Here is a 15,164-nt window from a genome sequence, read left to right as displayed (position 1 = left end):
CCGACTCCTTCATGAACTCGCCTCTGCTGGCATGATGTTTAGCCCGGGAACTTCATAAAAAGGAAATACTGACTGTTTTGAAATGGTTTTTGTAAAATATTTAGGGAGACCATTTATAAGCCTTCTATGAAATAAAAAGGTAATTATTATAGGCAGCTAAGACCAACAAATTCAATACATAACTTGCTTTTTTATAAACAAGGCAAGTTGATTATTCTTTGTTCTATCAAAAAGTCATATTCTGCTCATTTTCAGGTTCATAATTGTATTTAGAGGTTATATCAGAATAGGTTTATATTGTTTAATTTCCCAAAACACCCTATTGTTGTACTGCACATTGCTGCAGCTCCTCTTTTCCCCCTGTGTGTTGAGCTCTCTGTTTTAGCTACAGAGTGAGACATCTCACTTCTGTTCCATCTTTGTTGGGAGTCGCACATGCTCAGTACCTAGGTAAGGACTACTAGCCAGTCAGGAGCAGAGTATGAGGGCCCTGACAGTACCTAGGTAAGGACTACTAGCCAGTCAGAAGCAGAGTATGAGGGCCCTGACAGTACCTAGGTAAGGACTACTAGCCAGTCAGAAGCAGAGTATGAGGGCCCTGACAGTACCTAGGTAAGGACTACTAGCCAGTCAGGAGCAGAGTATGAGGGTCCTGACAGTACCTAGGTAAGGACTACTAGCCAGTCAGGAGCAGAGTATGGAGACCCTGACAGTACCTAGGTTCTCCACCTTTAAACATGACTCAGCCTCGGACATAGAAGATCACTGGGAGAGAAGGTGACTCAGCATGTTTAATGCTTAAGCATGGGATGACTCGACAATAAAAGCATTTCATTAAAACTTGTGTGTGACAAATACTGCATATGTCAAAATCTAACAAACTCAGATTTATATGCGTATTTTTTTTAATTCATGCATGGAAATATACATAAATGAGTTGTTGCATCGAGATGCATCGATAATCGGTTGAGAATGAAACCCCCCCTACCCCCCCCACCCACTGTCCTGGGTGTGTCTAGACTGAGTTGCACCTGTTAGGGCAGCTTTATAATTCTTATTGGTAGAAACAATTTGGAATCAGAGAATTTTTCATTATAAATAACTCAAACGGATTAATTGATTAGCAAAATAGTTGGCGATTAATTTAATAGTTGACAACTAATTGATTCATTTTTGCAAATCTAAACTAATGTTTACCAATCCATCCATCCATCCATCTGCATCCGCTTATCCGGTCTCGGGTCTTGGCGGCAGCACCTCCAGCACGGGACCCCAGACTTCCCTTTCTGAGCCACACCAACCAGCTCCCACTGGGGGGGTCCCGAGGTGTTCCCGGGCCAGGTTGGCAATATAGTCCTGGGTCTTCCCCGAGACCTCCTTTATGTTTTCTAAAATCCTCCACCCAGATAATCTGGTGTGTAGCTTGTTGTCGTGGAGACGGCCCCCGTCCCCGCCTGCTATGATTAATTCAAGTATCAGGGGTCCCTGGGGGTCACATCTCCTGCATGGGTGTGCAATGTGTGTCCGCACCCTGGCCACTCCTCTCAAGTGGCCCCGGCATATTAGCTAATGGACAACATATGATCTAATATATGCCATTAATCGCCAGCGGGGACGTCCCCGCCCAGACTCACAGTGGACACCCTGTGTGTCTGAGAGAGCAACACACACTCCTTCACTGTGAATGCCCAGCAACTTACCCCTCGTGTTGTCTTCCCGTCAAAATTAAAAAAACCAACACTTTTGTTGACAATTTTTATCAACATTTTAACTTTTTCTCACGTTTTTGTACCTTTTTTCTCACACTTTTGACGCTTTTTTTGTCATGTTTGTCAGTTTTGTTGTTTTCAACACTACATAACACTAACTTATTAAGTTTAGTTTTACGGTTATCTTTGGAATTTATGGTCAATAAAGCTCATTCATAGGAAATTATACCTAATGTTTGAGTTGGAAAAGCAGAAATTAGGAATTATTGAGACTAAAATTAAAGGAATGGATGTTGATGGATAATCACAGACTGGAATATGTCAACTTTTACTCAATACTATTTCAAAACCACTTCAATGTTTTTCAAATGCTATAAAATTGAATAAGACGCCCCAAAATTAATGAAAGTAGAGATATGTACTTGGCAAAGAGCGTTGGGTGGAATCAATCATGTTATTTTGGGGAATTAAAAAGAACATGGATATAGGAAAACGGGTCAAATTGACCCGAGGACAACATGAGGGTTAAAGCAATATGCTTGTTTATTACAAGTTCAATCTCATTTTCATAGTTTTGTCCACCAGTTTTATCTGTTATGATTTGACCTTCTGAGATCTGGGAGCATATGTTAGTGTAGTCTGCCTGACTCATTGACTGAGGTTTGTGAAAATTAGAACATATGGCCCCGACCATGGCTCTACGATATTAGCAGCCTAAAGCGGGATTTACACTGTCCTAGTCTGGAAAGGGACAGGTTCGGTCCGTGGGACATCATTGTTGTCCTCCGCCTGTGTCCTCGAGGATCCATGGAGACCGTGACAACTGGCCGCGACAACTTCACCCATAGCAAGCGCGCCTACTGCACATGGTCCAGTTGTTCCACACTCCGGTCCAAATGGTGGCATATGCACCGGTATGTAAGTCTTTTAGCCAAGAAGAAGAAGTAGACGGTCCCTAATACTGTATTTGAAGTCTCTTTTATATAGACCTTAGTGGTCCCCTAATACTGGATCTGAAGTCTCTTTTATAAGACTTAGTGTGTCCCTAATACTGGATTGAAGTCTTTTATATGACCTTAGTGGTCCCCTAATACTGTATTCTGAAGCTCTTTATAGACCTTAGTGGTCCCTAATACTGTATCTGAAGTCTCTTTTATATAGACTTAGTGGTCCCTAATACTGTATTGAAGTCTCTTTTATAGACCTTAGTGGTCCCCTAATACTGTATCTGAAGTTCTTTATATAGACCTTAGTGGTCCCTAACTACTGTACTGAAGTCTTAATATACACTTAGGGTCCCTCATACTGTATCTGAAGTCTCCTTATATAGACCTTAGTGGTCCCTAATACTGTATCTGACGTCTCTTTTAATAGACCTTAGTGGTCCCCTAATACTGATCTGAAGTCTCTTTTATATAGACCTTAGTGGTCCCCTAATACTGTATCTGAAGTCTCTTTATATAGACCTTAGTGGTCTAATACTGTATCTGAAGTCTCTTTTATATAGACCTTAGTGGTCCCTAATAACTGTATCTGAAGTCTCTTTTATATAGACCTTAGTGGTCCCTAATACTGTGATCTGAAGTCTCTTTTATATAGACCTTAGTGGTCCCTAATACGGTATCTGAAGTCTCTTTTATATAGACCTTAGTGGTCCCTAATACTGTATCTGAAGTCTCTTTTATATAGACCTTAGTGGTCCCTATACTGTATCTGAAGTCTCTTTATATAGACCTTAGTGGTCCCTAATACTGTATCTGAGTCTCTATATAGACTTAGGTCCCCTATACTGTATCTGAAGTCTCTTTTATATGACCTTAGTGGTCCCTAATACTGTATCTGAAGTCTCTTTTATAGACCTTAGTGGTCCCTAATACTGGATCGGAGTCTCTTTATTAGACCTTAGTGGTCCCAAATGGATGCTGAAGTCTCTTTTATATAGACCTTAGTGGTCCCCAATACTGTATCTGAAGTCTCTTTATATAGACCTTAGTGGTCCCTAATCTGTATCTGAAGTCTCTTTTATATAAACCTTAGTGGCCCTAATACTGTATCTGAAGTCTTTTTATATAGACCTTTGTGGTCCCCTAATACTGGATCTGAAGTCTCTGGGGGTGGGGGTTGGCCTTTGCAAATTGTTGGTGAAGAAATGATGTCTCTCTCTCATTGGTGGGCCAAATCTCTGGGGGGTGGAGGTACCATAAGGGGCAAGATTCCAGATTGGCCGGAAAAATTTACTCCATGAAGAATAGCTGTGGTTATGGAGATCCTAATAAATCAAATCAAATCAAATACCAGTCCATAGTGTCAATAACCCTGTAACACCAACAATCCACTGTTCCTTTATTATTCTAACTATACAGTTATTAATGCACCATTATGTACATATCATCTGTCATGTAAATATTAAGTACGCTGTATTGGGCTACTGTATATGAAAATGTATAAAAAACATTAGTGTCAATTCCTTGTATGTGCAACATAGTTTGGCACTAAAGCTGAGACACACACACACACACACACACACACCACACACCACCACACAACACACACAACACACACACACAACACACACACACACACACACACACACACACCCACACAACACACACCATGAATCCAGCTGTCCTGTTCCAGGTGCACTGTATGTGGGGTTTGATGATCCAGATGTGGGGGACAATGTTGTTTCAATCTCTGTCCATCAAGTGGATCATCACATTGTATGGAGTGGATTTGGGGGGGGGGGGGGCGGGGTCAAACACTCCAATCCCCTCCGGCGTGATCTCAGGTGCAGGGGTCAAATGTATGTAAACCCAAACAGTGTGTTTCCACGGTGACATGATGGGTTTGTCAAGAGGCTAATGTGCCTTAATCCCTTCAAAAGCTCGGGTTGATCCACGCAGCCACTCCAGAGTGTCGGGGAGGGAAGGCTGAGCTGGGTTTTCCTCCCTGGGACTCGTTCTCTGGCTCAACAGACAGTGTGTGCGCATGATTTTTTTATGTGTTGAACATTTGTGCTCACGGTGCCTCGAGCTAACGGATTAGCCCTTTCCCGGCAGGCACCAGCATGCTTCTCACCAAATGAGACCCGCTCACTTCCAGTGTTTTGATTTATCTTCACAAGGTGTTCTCCTCGGGCCACAGTCATCATCATCATCATCATCATCAGAGAGGAAAATGTTCCTTCGTCGCCACCACCGGTGTCTAGATTCCATCAGGGGGTCTGATGGTTCTCGACCCATATACATAAATATGAAAGATTCATATAACGATGGAGTCTAATCGCCAAAGACTTTGCACATTTTATTTGAGCTGTACAATAAATCTTATTTGCATTTCTGCAAACATGTCGCTACTGATTAAAATTCATTGTGTTGGTTAGATTTGGTAAGACCATAGAAGGTTCTAATTCTCATACAGGGCCTGTGGATATGTATTCATCGTGAATATGGATGGTAAAGTCAACAACGTACTTTTTCACAAAAATAGATGAAATTGAAGTTACACACGGTGTTGCTGGGCGCTCAAACAGTCTAAGTTCTCTAATTTTTTATATAAACTAAAGGGTTAATTTCTGAATATTTTGCTCTCTGTTATTGTTTAGCTAGAGAGCCTTTGGCAACAGCCATAAGGGGGGGGGGAGTAACTTCTCAGGCGTTATGGTAGGAGGATTTGCGCATATACCATATATTACCAGATAAGTATATATTATTCACCCTTGTGTTGTCTTCCCGTCAAAATTTAAAATCAACACTTTTATTGAAGCTTTCATCAATTTTTTGAAAATTTTCTTACGTTTTTGTCCCTTTTTGCAATGTTTTTGGAGCTAATAGTTTGGACGTCTTGTTAATTCTTGTCTCTTTTGATCCCCCAATGTTATGAACTATTATATTACTAATACATATATAAATGCTGAGTTCTTTAAAAAAATGACAAAGCTTAAGTCATAGTAAATCAGCTGCTAGATCAGAATAACAGTTAACGTTTTGTGTGAAAATAGACAGCTTTATTTCGATGCATTTGAAAGTGTGTGTGTGTGTGTGTGTGTGTGTTGTGTGTCATCTGATGTAGATGTGGTTCTGTCTGAAGTCCAGTGAGTGCAGCGAGGTGGCCAGGGCGGCGTACAGGTGAGAGCTGTTGAACCTCAGGCAGTACACGGGGCTGCTCACTGGGTGGGAGCTCAGCTGGAAGAACTGCATGCAAAGAAAAAATAAAGCATGAAATGGTGTTTTAAACTGGCCTTTAAAGCACGTGAGGTACTATACTCCCCAGGATACCATGTACATACCTGCAGGCATTCAGTCTGCCGTTTGTCCCAGAGTCGTACGACCCCGTAGTACGAGGACCCGCTAGCTATCATGTGGTTCCCGTCTGTCTGGATGCAGTACAGAGCGCTGTCATGAGGCTCCTCCCACTCCATCACACACTTCCTGTTGGGCGGGATGGGAGAGATAAAGAGATGAGTGTTGAGATAAAGCACCGCATGTCTGATTCTTCAGAGAGATATGGAGAAAGAAGTCAAAGGCACCTGTAGTTATGTCTTTTTATTGTGGGCCTTTATTTTGACAAGACAGGGGAGAGAATGACCCGCAACAAAGGTTGGAGTCAAACCCGGGCCCACTGCGTCAAGGACTAAACCTCTATATATGGGCGCCTGCTCTACCGACTGGGCTACCTGTAGAATGTATCTTGAAGGCAGCATCAGGTCTTTGAAGGTTTAAGGAGGAGTGAAATCCAGGTTGTGTTTGCTGGAAATCTTGAATTTCGGGTATCAGACCAGAAGTGTTTAGAGAACTCAGCAGGAGAGCCCCCAGGTCCTGGTGTTTGTTACTGGGCATTCGATTTAGGGCAGTGCAAGTTCGTCCCGTGTAATCAAGTATGTTGGTTTGTTCTTTACTAAGCTCTCTTCTCTTCAGCTAGCAAGTTTTCCAGATAATAATTAACATGATAGGGTAAATAAGACCTGTCCGGGTCGTGCCCCGCCCTGAGCCTGGTAGCTGGGGCCGGTTCGGGGAACCTGAATGGTTCTCTGGGGAGCGTGCAGCATTGGACTAAGAAGACTGGGACACCCGTCCCATCTGACTGCCAGCCCTCCTCCTAATGGTCCGGGAGCTGGTTTTTGTCAGGGAATGAGCCCACAATTGGCCACCTGCCCTAAAGTTGGACCAATCAGTCAAAAAAAATTAAATGAAAAGACTAAAGTCATGGTGCAGATTCCAAATATATATCTTTATATATAAAATAGTATGTAGTTACTGTGTAGAAGACAAAATATGTGCCTTAACTGGAGACCGTAGACCTTTTTAAAGATCGTCTCAAGGGCCCAAAATGTATTGGCCAACGAAGGTTTACACTTTATAAATATTAAATGCACATTTAATATTTTAAATCCTTCGTAGTCCTTGACTGTCTGAAGTCCTTGACCCCTCCGCAGATAAAAAATAACGTTTTGAGACAGTTATTTGAATTGTGTGGTTCATCTTTAGGCAGATGATGATTTCCAGAGGAATATACATGACTGAAGAGATTCTAGGATACGTTGGTATATTTTTATTGGAATGATTAGACTGAATACTGTCTCCATTTCCTCTATAATGGATATATTAAATGGGTGTTTCAAGGAACTTCCCTTTAATGGTTGAAATACTAGTTAGTTAGTTTTAGCAGTGCCATGTTTTAAGGAATTATAGGGAAATATTGGATCCATGACATAAAGTCATGCCAGCTGATCTAACCTAAATTGAAATTTCTCCATCAAAGGCCCTTAGTAGTTTGTCTGAATCTAGGTCGTTGGGGAGAAATTGTAAACTTATAAAAATGTATGTACAAATTAAAACTCTTCCAGCTGAGATCAGTGAAAAGAAAACAAATTAGAACTGCAACAGTACAGGTGGGATCACATCTCTGTTGGTTAGGATCAACAATGTCTTTGTAGAGGTTCAAGGAGGTGAGAGTGTGTGTGTGTGTGTGTGTGTGTGTGTGTGTGTGTGTGTGTGTGTGTGTGTGTGTGGTTTGTGTGTGTGGGTGTGTGTGTGTGTGTGGTGTGTGTGTGTGGGGTGTGTGTGTGTGTGTGTGTGTGTGTGTGTGTGTGTGTGTGTGTGGTGAGCATGGTGGGTAGTAGCTGTGGTTAAGAGACGGGAAGTATTTTGGGGATAAGTATTTTCTGCCAATAGACATCGATCCTCCATTAGTGCAGCCTCATCAATAAGTGATGGAGAGACACCAGGGCAGAAAAGGGGGCAGCAGAGAAGTCTGGAAACACACCCACACACCACACAACCACACACACACACACACACCACCACACACACACACACACACACACACACACAAACACACAAAACGCACACTCAATTCCAGCAAATGGGGAGGTCACGTATGTCATTGCATTCTGAAGGTGAAACACACAAAACAAACACACACACACACACACACACACACACACACACACAAACACTTCACGTTTTGTTTTAATTACTAGAATAGAGTATGAACTCAAACTGTGTGATGATTATGATTGAACTTGTGCGTGTTATGGAACAAGAGCGTTTGCTTGGTCTGTGGTAGTGCTGCTTGTAGAATTCTTTAAAACCAAAATGTACCCAAAATGACTTATAGAAGGACCCCAAACCATTATTACTACTACTACTACTACTACTACTGCCTTACAATGTAGTCTACATCAGAGGAAGACATTGTGGTAACCTGACAAAGAAGTCATCAGAGTCATCAGACATTGGTCTTATGGACTTATGGTACCCAGCTGGCTGCGTTCATCAACCATCAGAACCGGCCCGCTTGTGTGTGTGTGTGTGTGTGTACGCACAGAGAGAGAGAGAGAGAGAACACTTCAGCATTGGTGTTCATTTCCAGATTCCATGTAATTAGCGTTGTTAGCAGTAGACTTAATTAACCTGATGAAAACTCATGTCTCTGCCTGTTTTTTTGCATTGCACAACGCCGTGAAGGAATAACCTCAGAGATTATGTTATGTTCTGCCGGCTCACAGCAACTTAATACACTCCCCTGGCCCGGCATTGTGCTCACCCAGAGTGCAGTGTGAGAGGGGGAGGGGCCAGGGGCTAGAGCGGCAAAAGCCAACGTGTACTTCTTTCAGCGATTATATTTAACGATAACTTTTGCATGTCTAATCCAACCAACGTCCTTAGCAAGACACCATCCATCGGACTGCAGCACGCACACACGCTCGCACGCACGCACGCACGCACACATACACACACACACACACACGTTCCTGCAATTTATAGATAAATATGGCAACTATATAGTCAATAACATACTGAATATTTACATTGATGTGCGCAGCAATAGATGTTTTAATGTACTGCAATATGTGAGATCAAATTATTTTTCAAGGCATGGCTGGAATCAATCATGTCTCTACTTCATTGAGCAGCGTTCCACTAATATAAAGCTGATTTGTGAAAATGTAACTTAATTGCATTAAATATGTAACATTTTATGTGATATTCATCACCAGAAAGCCATCATGATTCAAGTCTGTTTGGGCAATATGGTACATGAGGTGAAAAAATATTCATGTTTTAACTGTCAGTTACTGTCGCTAATAGTTTATTCTATGGACTGATTTTTGGCAATATTATGTTTCCATCAATGTAATGAGATACTTTAGGTTTCTAATTTGCAGGATTACCGAAAGACAGACATATCACAACACAGTAGAATATATTGATATCACAATATAAATCTTGAATTTTTGTTGTATTCTTAATGACATGGTGAGGTTCTACTGTAAGCCCCTTAGGGGATTCTGACATATGTTGGGATTTATGCTGTATTGTTTCCTATGAATGTGTGTAAACCCATTACACCAAACCAAAACAATGATATAAAGACAATCTAAATTGCGATAGAGGACTTGATCCGACTATTACTGAATTGTTACACTGATTACAGCTGAGAGTCCACAATCAGACTGATCATGGGAGCACTAAAAATCTGCATTTGTTTCTAATTTTTTGTCACAATGCGTTTCTCTTTGGTGGTGAGCCCCAACTTCCAGACAACCTGAATCTCCTGGATGACCCTGGGAGCCTTTTGAGGCCAGTTAGGTTTGAGTGTATGAATAATTTATATCTAAAGAGGGACCCCCCTCTGCTAACCTTCACCCCAACCCAGCCTCTTTCAAAGTCCCCAGAGCGATCTGCCAATCAGATCTCATTTGTCTTCCTTGACTGATCACCAGGAAATCCAACCTAAAACACCTCCAACCCCTGCTGTCCAAAGTAAATGCTGCCCTCCCCAACCAGAAAGGGAACCTGCCAGCATGTACTGAAGAGAGGGGCTGCTGCATTACTGACCCCCACCAAGGCCTGCAGGTTAGGTCCCTGTGCTCACACTGCTGGAAATCAAACTATAGGCTGGACATTATTTTAAGTGATTTCGGAAGCTGTTTTTATTTTTATCCTGACGAGAGGACAATACTCAGGGACCTAAGGAGGTTTTCTCATTTAAAAATAGAAGATATTTGCATGTAAGCAGGTGACCAAACTATGTGTGCAGGAATATGCTGTAATTACTGCATGTAATACTGTAATGTATTCGGTACATTCCTAGCTGTAAATCTTGCTCACAATACTTGTTATCTATATTTTATATTCATAGGACAAACCCATCTGTAAAATTCTGTTTATAATAGTATTCATTTCTATATTTATTCAGTACATATCCATGTCCTACACTTACGGAACCATTGTATATCCTGCACTTACTGCTATTGCACTTCTGGTCAGACCCAAACTGCATTTCGTTGCCTTGTACCTGTGTAATGACAATAAAGTTGAATCTAATCTAATCTAATCTAATCTAATCTAATATTAGCCAGCTCACTCAAGATTTAATGCGTTTAATGGACTTGATCAGAGTTACTTTTCACTTCATTTTAATTTATTTCATTTCATTTCCTCACCACTGTTGAACTGCTTGCTCTTGGGAGAACTATTAGAACTGTTGGGTCTTTGTTAATTATAGAGTGCGATCTAGACCTGCTCTATCTGTAAATTATAGAGCGGTCTAGACCTGCTCTATTCATGTAAATTATAGAGCGGTCTGACCTGCTCTATCTGGTAAATTTAGAGCGGTCTAGACCTGCTCTATATGTAAATTATAGAGCGTCTAGACCTGCTCTATCTGTAAATTATAGAGCGTCTAGACCTCGCTCCTGTAATTATAGACGGTTCTAGACCTGCTCTATGTAAATTATAGAGCGGTCCTAGACCTGCTCTATCTGTAAATTAAGAGCGGTCTAGACTGCTCTACCTGTAATTATAGAGCGGTCTAGACCTGCTCTTCTGTAAATTATAGAGCGGTCTTAGACCTGCTCTATCTGTAATTATAGAGCGGTCTAGACCGCTCTACCGGTAAATTATAGAGCGGTCTGACGCTATATCTGTAATTATAGACTGCTCTATCTGTAAATTATAGAGCGGTCTCGACCTGCTCTATCTGTAAATTATAGAGCGGTCTGACCTGCTCTATCTGTAAATTATAGAGCGGTCTAGACCTGCTCTATCTGTAATTATAGCGCGGTCTAGACCTGCTCTATCTTAATTATTATAGCGGTCTAGACTGCTCTATCTGTAAATTATAGAGCGGTCAAGACCTGCTCTATCTGTAATTATAGAGCGGTCTAGACCTCCTCTATCTGTAATTATAGAGCGTCTAGACCTGCTATATCTGTAAATTATAGACCTGCTCTATCTGTAAATTATGAGCGGTTTGACCTGCTATCTCTGTAAATTATAGACCTCTCTATCTGTAATATAGAGCTGTCTGACCTGCTCTATCTGTAATTATAGATCGGTCTAGACCTGCTCTATCTGTAATTATAGAGCTCGAGACCGCTCTACTGTAATTATAGACCTGCTCTAATCTGTAAATTATAGAGCGTTCTAGACCTGCTATATCTGTAAATACTAGCCTGCTCTATCTGTAATTATAGAGCGGTCTAGACCTGCTCTATATGTAATTATAGAGCGGTCTAGACCTGCTCTATAGTAAATTATGAGCCGGATCTGACCGCCTTCTCTGTAAATTATAGAGCGGTCTAGACCTGCTCTATGTACATTATGAGCGTCTAGACCTGCTCTATCTGTAAATTATAGAGCGGTCTAGACCTGCTCTATCTGTAAATTATAGAGCGGTCTAGACCGGTCTAGCTGTAATTATGAGGGTCTACTAGACCTGCTCTATATGTAAATATAGAGCGTCTAGACCTGCTCTATCTGTAAATTATAGAGCGGATCTTTAGACCGCTCTATCGTAAATTAAGACGGTCCTAACCTTCTTATCTTAAATTATAGAGCGGTCTAGACCGTCTCTATCTGTAAATTATAGAGCGGTCTAGACCTCTCTACCTGTAATTATAGAGCGTCTATTGTATGTCTTAAATTATAGACCTGCCTATCTGTAAATTATAGAGCGGTCTAGACCTGCTTACTCTGTAAATATAGCGTCAGACCTGCTCTATCTGTAATTAAGAGCGGTCTAGACCTGCTCCTTCTTATAATTATAGAGCGGTCTAGACCTGCCTCTCTGTAAATTATGAGCGGTCAAGACCTGCTCTATCTGTAATTATCGAGCGGTCTTAGACCTGCTCTATCTGTAATTATAGAGCGGTCTAGACCTGCTATATCTGTAAATTATAGACCTGCTCTATCTGTAAATTATAGAGCGTTTAGACTGCTCTACTGTAAATTATAGACCTGCGTCTACTGTAAATTATAGAGCGGTCTAGACCTGCTCTTCTCTGTAATTATAAGCGGTCTAGACTGCTCTATCTGTAAATTATAGAGCGGTCTAGACCTGCTATAATCTGTAAAGTATAGACCGCTCATATCTGTAAATTATGAGCGGTCTAGACCCTCTATAGTTAAATTATAGACCTGCTCTATCTGTAAATTATAGAGCGGTCTGAGACCTGCTCTCTCTGTAAATTATAGAGCGGTCTAGACCTGCTCTATCTGAATATATAGAGCTCAGACCTGCTTATCTGTAATTATAGAGCGGTCTAGACCTGCTATATCTGTAAATTATAGACCTGCTCTATCTGTAAATTATGAGCGGTCTAGACCTGCTATATCTGTAAATTATAGACCTGCCCTATCTGTAATTATAGAGCGGTCTAGACCTGCTCTATCTGTAAATTTATGAGCGGTCTGACCTGCTCTATCTGTAAATTTAGAGCGGTCTAGACCTGCTCTATCCGGTAATTATAGACGTCTAGACCTGCTATATCTGTAAATTAGTAGACCTGCTCTTCGTAACTTATGAGACGGTCTATGCTGCTATTCTAGAGCTTCTGACCTGCTCTATCTGTAAATTATCGAGCAGGTCTAGACCGGCTCTATCTGTAAATTATAGAGCGGTCTAGACCTGCTCTATCTGTAAAGTGTTACCCAGCGTGCATGTCTTTACTTTTTGTATCCTTATTACTCTGAACAAGTGCAGGTTTTGGAGTTTAGGTAAACTGGTTTTACTTTTTTACTTTTCACTGTTTTTATCTTTTGCAACTCAACTGGCGGTCAGCTGACCTGCTGTCAGTGCGCACTCGTCAACTTCCATTTCCACCGCGTCCATGGCTTCTTCACTGAGTGACAGTCCACCTGCTTTCAGCTCCCACTCATCAACTAGTATCATATATATATAAACTATTTTCATGGTTTCAATACAAACTGACTATTCAACTGCCTGCCATGCTTAAAGTAAAAACGTACATTTCATTTCAGTAATTAAACTTCATCGAACACTTCAACTGCTTTAAGTGCTTCACTGTAAACTGCCATCCAAAAATACTAGGGGTGTCAGGCTTCTTCAAATCCACAATTTGAATATATTTTTGATTTTGAGGTCACGATTTGATTCACTTTTCACTTTTTTTCCCACACCAGTGACAGCATTATCACAATAAGAGCCACTAGATGGCAGAAAAGTACTTTACAAACAACAGTTGGAGACTTTTTTTCTAGTTAATGAGGTGCACATGAATGCACCATGAGGTTGCGTTGGAGCCCACACACTTTACTGTTGGTTGTTGTTGTCATTGGAAAGGCAAAATGTCGTAAAATGTCCTGTAATTGACTTATTATGAAGAAATTTGTGTTGCATTTACTGTATGAAAGGTGCTATACAAGATATTACGGCGTTACTTTACTCTATGGTATTTTTCCCACCATAAAGACATGCATGCTGGGTAACTAGGACTACAGTTAGTAGTACAGTTGAAATTAGCAGAGTGGCTAACACTGGCCCGTTTACAGAAATGTTGATTAATGTGCGTAGTCCTTATCAAATAAATAAATCTACTAATGCTGACGATTGGCTGAGGTTGAGTAACATTTCATGGTAGAGTTGGGGGGGGGGGGGTTTGAAAAGCCGACCCATCCACACACAAACGAACAACACAGTAGTCAGAATCAACAGAGACAGTATAAGGACGGAGCCTGGATAAGGTCAATAATTATCAAAAGTTCCAAAACATCTATGTTGTTATTTGTATGGATCCACTATCTAAACATAATATCACATAAATGTCTCACTTTGTCCCCCAGCAACATTAACCCTTGTGTTGTCTTCCCGTCCACCATGCAACTTTGTGTTTTTCTGGGTTGAAATTTCAACATTTTGTTCTTTTTCTATACTTTGACGTTTTAGTCAATTTTATTGCGATTTTTTGGTCACTTTTGGGATCTTTTTTTAATTATGTTTTAGTCAATTTTTTAACATTTTTTTTGTCCCTTTTTTTTTTTTTTAAATTTGATTTTTAGAAGTTTTTTGGGATCACTTTCTTTCAGCATTTAAAAAAGAATGGTTTTAGTTAGATTCTTTTTTTGATCGCGTTTTATGTAGATTTCTTTCAACATTTGTCACTTTTTTCAGCATTCTTTAGCCATAGTTCTGATATAGAAAGTTTTTGTGAACGGGTCAAATTTGACCCAAGGAAAAAATAGTTTAGATCTGTGTACATTGTTTCTGTTAATAATGTATTGCGTTAAGTGTCCATTTCCTTCTAATATTCAGATTTATCATAAATAATTGAACATGCACATGCATTTTAAGTTCTGTTAAAGAGGGGTGGAGGTTTTTTGTTTTTTTTTAGCATTTAAAAATGTACTTGAAAGTAACCCAATAGTTACTAGTTACTTTTGTAATTTGTAACTAATTTAGTTAGTTTTTGGAAGAAGTAACTAGTAACTAATTACTTTTTAAAAGATAACTTTCCAACACTCCAAAGAACGTGTCCTGTAGTATTCAATACTTGTTCTTTATATTTTTTTCTCTTTTTTTTTCAAGATTATTTTTGTTTTTTTCCCACCCTCTGTGATATTAGACGTGATAGTTGGCTGCAAAAACGGCAAGGTAGGGGTGTGGGGGGGGGGGTAGGGGGGGGAGGGTGGGGAGGTGTTGGGTGGGGGG

General features: G+C 40.6%; 1 protein-coding gene across 2 annotated transcripts in view; it reads right to left on the bottom strand.

Annotated features, from left to right (window-relative positions):
* Nucleotides 1–1,644: 1,644 nt before the first annotated feature.
* The window catches only part of fbxw4 (F-box and WD repeat domain containing 4), a 72,803-nt gene continuing 59,283 nt past the window's right edge, over nt 1,645–15,164 (bottom strand). Inside the window, exons 8-10 of one of the 2 annotated variants that reach the window (XM_032511529.1) lie at nt 5,998–6,139; nt 5,747–5,902; nt 1,645–1,661 (exon numbers count right to left, since the gene is read on the bottom strand). In XM_032511529.1, coding sequence (XP_032367420.1) covers nt 5,768–5,902; nt 5,998–6,139 — 277 coding nt within the window. In that variant the 3' untranslated portion in view covers nt 1,645–1,661; nt 5,747–5,767. Of the gene's footprint in view, nt 1,662–5,693; nt 5,903–5,997; nt 6,140–15,164 lie in introns of those variants that run through there. The other variant, XM_032511528.1, reaches the window with a different exon arrangement.

The sequence above is a fragment of the Etheostoma spectabile genome, unplaced genomic scaffold, assembly GCF_008692095.1.
Source record: "Etheostoma spectabile isolate EspeVRDwgs_2016 unplaced genomic scaffold, UIUC_Espe_1.0 scaffold379, whole genome shotgun sequence".
Taxonomy (NCBI): Eukaryota; Metazoa; Chordata; class Actinopteri; order Perciformes; family Percidae; genus Etheostoma; species Etheostoma spectabile.
The sequence above is the reverse complement of the archived record's forward strand: the minus strand, read 5'-3'. Positions and strand labels throughout refer to the sequence as shown.